This window comes from Fulmarus glacialis, unplaced genomic scaffold, assembly GCF_000690835.1.
Source record: "Fulmarus glacialis isolate BGI_N327 unplaced genomic scaffold, ASM69083v1 scaffold2954, whole genome shotgun sequence".
Lineage (NCBI taxonomy): Eukaryota > Metazoa > Chordata > Aves > Procellariiformes > Procellariidae > Fulmarus > Fulmarus glacialis.
Genome location: NW_009207322.1, coordinates 142,507 through 148,487, shown reverse-complemented (window position 1 = coordinate 148,487; position 5,981 = coordinate 142,507). Strand labels below are relative to the sequence as shown.

General features: G+C 39.1%; 1 protein-coding gene across 1 annotated transcript in view; it reads left to right on the top strand.

Moving 5' to 3' along the window:
* The first annotated feature begins 3,778 nt into the window (after positions 1 to 3,778).
* RGCC (regulator of cell cycle) overlaps positions 3,779 to 5,981 on the top strand; it is a 7,054-nt gene continuing 4,851 nt past the window's right edge. The window contains exons 1-2 of the mRNA XM_009576043.1: positions 3,779 to 3,872; positions 4,302 to 4,376. Coding sequence (XP_009574338.1) covers positions 3,779 to 3,872; positions 4,302 to 4,376 — 169 coding nt within the window. The remainder of the gene's footprint in view (positions 3,873 to 4,301; positions 4,377 to 5,981) is intronic.

The following is a 5,981-nucleotide window of genomic DNA, read 5'->3' as shown; positions in this document are numbered from 1 at the left end:
TTCTCGTTCGTTGGTTAATCTAACTCTCCTAACTGATGTGGTGTGCCTGAAGGGTAGGCATATGTATCTTTCGGCCACTCCTGCAGTGGTATCTTTTGAGTCTAGGGTGGGACTGTAAGGGAGGTAACATTTTAAACTGTTGCAACTGTTTGTTCCGGGGCCCCTGAATCAGTCTTAAATTCAACTTTAGGAGAAGCTGGTAACCAGTATCAAGTGGTCCTACTGGAACAGTACTGTTTTGTAGTAGGGTGAGGAAAGCCTTTCCTTTCCTGGGGCTTCTGCCGTAAGGATAAGCCCATTTAATTTAACAGAAGTATTACAGAAGATTTTTATCAATATGGTTAATCCTGCAAATACTGTTTTTGACCTTAAAATCTCCTCTTAAGGGACCTAGCTCCAAAACTACTAATGGAAATTCTTACATTACATATTTCAGGCTCTTAAGAAAAAGCAAGACTTTGAAGATGCTACTGTGGAAAATGGGCATGATAGTACTTGGTTTTCCCACATTTTGTCCTGTTATTTGACTAAATGATCTTTGGACAAGGTCTGTCTTGGCTGTGGTTAAGTATTGTACATAACACAATGGACTCTAGACCTTACAGTAATAGAAAGGCTCGCATGTGCAGATGTTCATGATGATCTTAGTACTTGGCCCACAAGTATTACATTAACCACAACAGCTGATTGGGTCAGTGCTGGAAATCATGATTCAACTGGTGAGTTACTCCAACAGACATTCTTGAGTTGCTGGACTGTGAGTGAGTACCAATTATGTCTCAACTTGATGTATTCAACCGAATCGAAGTATAACAGCTTTGTACTTTAGGTTATTAATCATGCTGAAACTTCCAAGCTGAGGGATACCTTATAACTCTTTGCTATTTACAGCATATGTTGGTTGTGATACAATAGGATTTGTCTTAGAGTGCTGTGCTGGCAAAAGCCGCTAGTGGAGATGCAGCTATATTGGTGAACTCTTACAGATATCATTTGCTGCTTGTGCGTTGGAATAAGCTTGCAAAGAAAAGTGCAGGCTTGCCTGTGTAAATTGTATGTCCACTCAGTGCATTGTGCTACTCTAGTATGTGGCAATGTCAGGACAGCCTTCCAAGTTTAGGCTTAGGATAATGAATGGGAAGTTGGACTTTATGAGAGGTTATGAAGGGAAGTGCTTTAACATTTCTTGTGCCAAAGCGATAACACCACCAAAAAGCTAAATGATAGTCTGTTGTTGTGCTCTAGAAGTGTTTCACACTTCTAGCTCTGCGTGTGTTTTCTTGAGACAGGTTCAGCTCCCAGTCTCTCAATTAAAAGCATTGCAAAATAAATGCATCGATTCAATTCTTGCACTCATACAGCCTGCAGTGTATCTTCATAGTTATTTTTAGGAGTACACAAATGCTTTCTGACAAATATCTCATGTTTTTAAACACAACAAAAAACACTGAGTGCATCTAGAACTCTTAATTTTATAATTTAAAAATCAAGCAGGTGCAGGTTTACTAAGGGATTGAACAATATCTGTTAGCACCCAATGCCTGGTGTAGTGCAAGCATTCATGGTTACATGCCATGGATGTCTCCATGTGCTTGTGCTAATGCCTACACTATCTAGAGATGAAGCATCATCCGCTGCTAATACTGCGGCACTCATCCTGAAAAGCCTGTTCACATTTGCAATCTTGCAATATATGACTGTAGAGAAGGTACAGAAAAAGGCAACATAAATGATTAAAGACATAAAATAGTTTCCAAATGATTAAATAGACTGGGACTGTCAGGCTAGAGAAGAGAGAGATGTCTTAGGTGAGTACAAGCTAGTCTTCCAGAAAATCTTAAGTGACATTAGGAAGGTGACTGTTACCTCACCTAGTCTGAAGAAATCAAATTAAACCAGCATGCTTTGAAGAAATAAGAGGAGCTATTTTTTCTCATGGTGTATAGTTAAACTGTAAAATATATTGCCCTAAGGTATCATGGATGTTAAAAGTTTACATACTCAAAAAAAAACCTAGAAAAAATCACAGTGGGAGGGATGGGGCCATTGGGGACTGCTGTAGGCTGATGCTACTGCTGTCTTAGAAAAGATACTGATCTGTGCATTGCTAGAACTTGGTAGAGTTTATCTTGGAACTATCAGTGTGTGGCTGCACCACTCTTTAACTCTTCTATAGGCATCTGCTATGAGTCACTATGAGAGACAGAATGTGGAGTAGGTGAGCCTTTGGTCTTAGCAGCAAATCCCAGTCTTAAATGATGAAGAGGGGAACATTTTAAGGAGGTAGATTTTTTTTTTCTGTGAACTTCTAATTGCCTCTCTCTAACAAGAAGGCGATACAATATTTATAATGAAAAAATGAAGCAAGACTCTCATGGAGAAATAACCTCTTATTAAATCATCTGAGAAATAATGTTTTATTAAATTACTGGTACATTCAAGGGGAAGAAAACCCAGAAGTGTCAGGTACATAGGCTTTTCTCCAGGTATTTCAATTTAACGAGGAATAGGCTTTTTTGTAACATTTCCTGTGCGTACCGCTCCAGCATACCTGTTTCTTTCTTACCCTTTAAAAATGAAGCATTAGTGAAGGGGAAGATTGGCGTCGGAAACACTGCCTCACAGATAGTAAGCATGATGGGGGAGTGGAAGGGGAAGCTTTGTCTATAATGAGAAGGCATGCTTGTATGTCTGAATTTCAGGCTTCCTAGATCACTTCCTTGTAACTGTGTGATTTGAAATCTTTAAATCATGAAGCCTAGATGTGTTGATAGTAAAAAGGTGTGATTTTTGTGTCAGTGTTGGAACAGATTTTTGTTAGCTACGCAAAAATCCCACAAAAAATAAACAATGCAGCCATGTGTAACTGTGATTATGATCAAAATAAACACTATCCTTGTGGGCTGCAACATACATATTGTGAAACAAGCTCTTTGCATTATGAGTATTTCTCACTTCTACTGGTGGCATTAGAAATTCCTGGGTTTATCTCTTATTTTTTTAGCAAGTAGGCTATGTTCTGATGAGCAATGAGTTGTGCAGTGTGTTCATTAAATACTTTATCTCTTATTTTTTTAGCAAGTAGGCTGTGTTCTGATGAGCAATGAGTTGTGCAGCGTGTTCATTAAATATTGAACTATTGTTTTATAATAAATTCATGGCTTGTAGAGACTTTAGGGATGTGATTTATTTTTTTCCCCCTAAAACTTTCCCCACTGAAAACTGCAGTAAAAATTTACCTACTCCAGTGCTCTTTAAAATTGTATCCTGAACTATGGTACTAGAAAGAGCATAGTATTAAAGAAGTCAGACAGCTGAACTTTTCCATTGTGTGTTTTAAAATGAAAAGTTTGCGGTTTTCCTCCTTCAGTTAATTATTGCCCAGAACCTTTCAATTGCTCATTTCATGGGGACATTCTATATTTACATGGTATTGCTGTGGTTTTCTTTGTGGTTTAACCATATACTGGAACAGCAAAGGTCAATACTAACTACAGATTACTTTGCCAAGGTAAAATACACCCGTATTTATTCCAACCCCCTAATTTTGCCGCTATTGGCTTGGTTTGACTCATGTAAATCAACTCAGCAGTTTAACTCTCAGATTTTAAGGCCTTTTTTTAAAGAGGCAGTTTGAGTGTTTTTTTTTAAAGGGGCATCGTTTATATATGTGCACGGACAGTAGCATCAAAATACAAAGTGAAAAATAAGTAATGAATGATAGATAAACTTGCATCACGGTGGGAGGGAAGGGGCTGGATGAGGAAGGACAGCAGCGATGAGAGATCCTTGGCATCAGCCTCTGGTTATTGGATTGCAGGGGATGTTGTATTTGTGTGGCAGTGGAAGTCTTCCAAGGGCCATTATTGGAGGTGAATGAGCAAATCTTGGCTGTGGCAGCTGGTAGGGGGCAAGGACTGAAGTGTCCTTTTCCCAGAGCTTTCTGCCCTACAGCCACACTCTGCCAAAGCAGATATTTTTGTGCGATGGATATCACAAGTATTTTTTTTAACAGTACATTGTTTTCCACAGTTACAATGACCTTGATGGCAGAGTCAATGCATTCCTCCTTCCATCACCAGAATTTCTGCTGCTTGGTGGCTTGTGTAAGCCGCAGCCAGTAGCTAAAGTATGTTTGTGCTTTTTGAGAAAGATAAATGTTGATATTTTCCTGAAACTATTAATATTACAACCCATCAGAAGATAACACTGTTTTGTGAAAACATTTTACCTTTTGAAACTAGAAGAAAAACATTCAGATATTTAAAGCAACAGTTCTGTCTTATTTTCTCTTTGCGCAGTTGTAAATATTTCCCAGGATGAGGTTTATGGAAGCCAGTATGAAATAACATTTTCTGGCTTCAATACATTGCAAGGTGAGCGGTCAGTACTTTCAACTGCTTATAGAAGGAATATGGAGAGAAAACCACAAAAAGAATCAAAGGTGACTGCTAGCTCGGATGTGTACATGGATGTAAATAAAAAGAATTGTGTGAATAGTTTCGGCCAATTTAAATGGCTTATTAAAGCTTCTGTAATTTGAGTTGCCCTCACCAGCATTTAGAAGAAGAACATTTTATTCCAGCTGTATATAAGAGCAACTGGAGCTTTGGATTTTGTGTATGAGAAGGACTGGTTTGTAATATAAATTCCCAGCATTGCAACATTTGGTGTCTGGACACTAGCAGCATAGACTCCACATTAAAAGTACACTCAGTTTTGTAGCCGTTGTTCTCTGGATTATTTTTTTATTAATTCAACTAGCTCTAAAACCTTTAAAATATGAAACATTTGGAAGTTCTTGTTCTGCTCTTTTCAAATACATTGCCTGCAAAATGCTTTCTTTGATGGTCTGTTCTGTCAGTGTTTCAGTGAGTCGTACTCTTGGCTACAGGACTGTTTCTGTGAGGTGTTACGAGTTATTTGGCTTTTTTTGGTGATGGTAGAGGGTTTTGTCCTGAACAGCTAGAATTTTCCATTCTGAATTTCTTGGTCACCGGGGTTTGCATCTTGGCTGAAAAGAAATGTGGTTTTAGTTGAAACTTGATCTATAAGCTGGTTTCAACAGGAAATTTATCATCCCTTTAACTGTTACTTTCAGTCCATTAATGTAAAGGGTTTGTGTTGCATAGTACAACAGTGGTGACACATCATTGCAGAGCAGTGCCAGATTCCCCGTCCCCCCCCCCTTAGGTTGTTTTTTGGGGCGTTTTAGGAGCTACTTTTAAAATTGCTTATTTTTCCATTTTTCTGTTTAAAATGATCTCAATTCTGCATTGTACTCCTCAAATCTTTCTTATATCTGAAGTTTCAGTTAGACTGGTTTTGAACTGCTCAGGTTTAGAGAGGAGAACAGGCACTGAAGATAAAGAAATTACAATAAAAAGCTAGTACGGAGAAGCATACCACTCTTTCTGAACAAGAAATACCAACTGATGGCTGATTTGGGCAAGCAGTAGTCCCAGGTAACAGATGTCATTCATGTAATTGTTCATGTTTGCACAGTGGTGCATGTGTGTTTGCTGGAACAGCAAGCCAGATGATTGCAGAGCAAACGGAAAGATGTGGTACTGCAGTGGGTCACCATGCTTGTGAAAGAGGAAAATATTCTCGTGTGAAGCTTCTCACACAAGCCTCTTCGGTGTGTATTGCAACAGAGGTAGGCTTGGAAGCCAGCACAGAAGAAACAAATAGACAGTTAGGCTGAGGAAACATCTGACAGGCTTGGTAGATGCAGTTGTCCTGTCCTGTCTGGTCTGACTTGTCACTGTGCTTTATACTCCGGTGGAAGGTGGGTTTACGCTGCTAATGACTGCAGGCTAGAGGAGATGGGGTGTGGATACAAGGGTCTTCTTCCCAAAGATAGTGGAGACTTATGGTAGAGGAGTAGTCAGCTGGAGGATGGTCTCTAAGTTTGATATCTGCAAACATCATGGCTGTGTTCAGTGAAGGTGTAGATGTGCAGATCTTGGCAAGGCAAG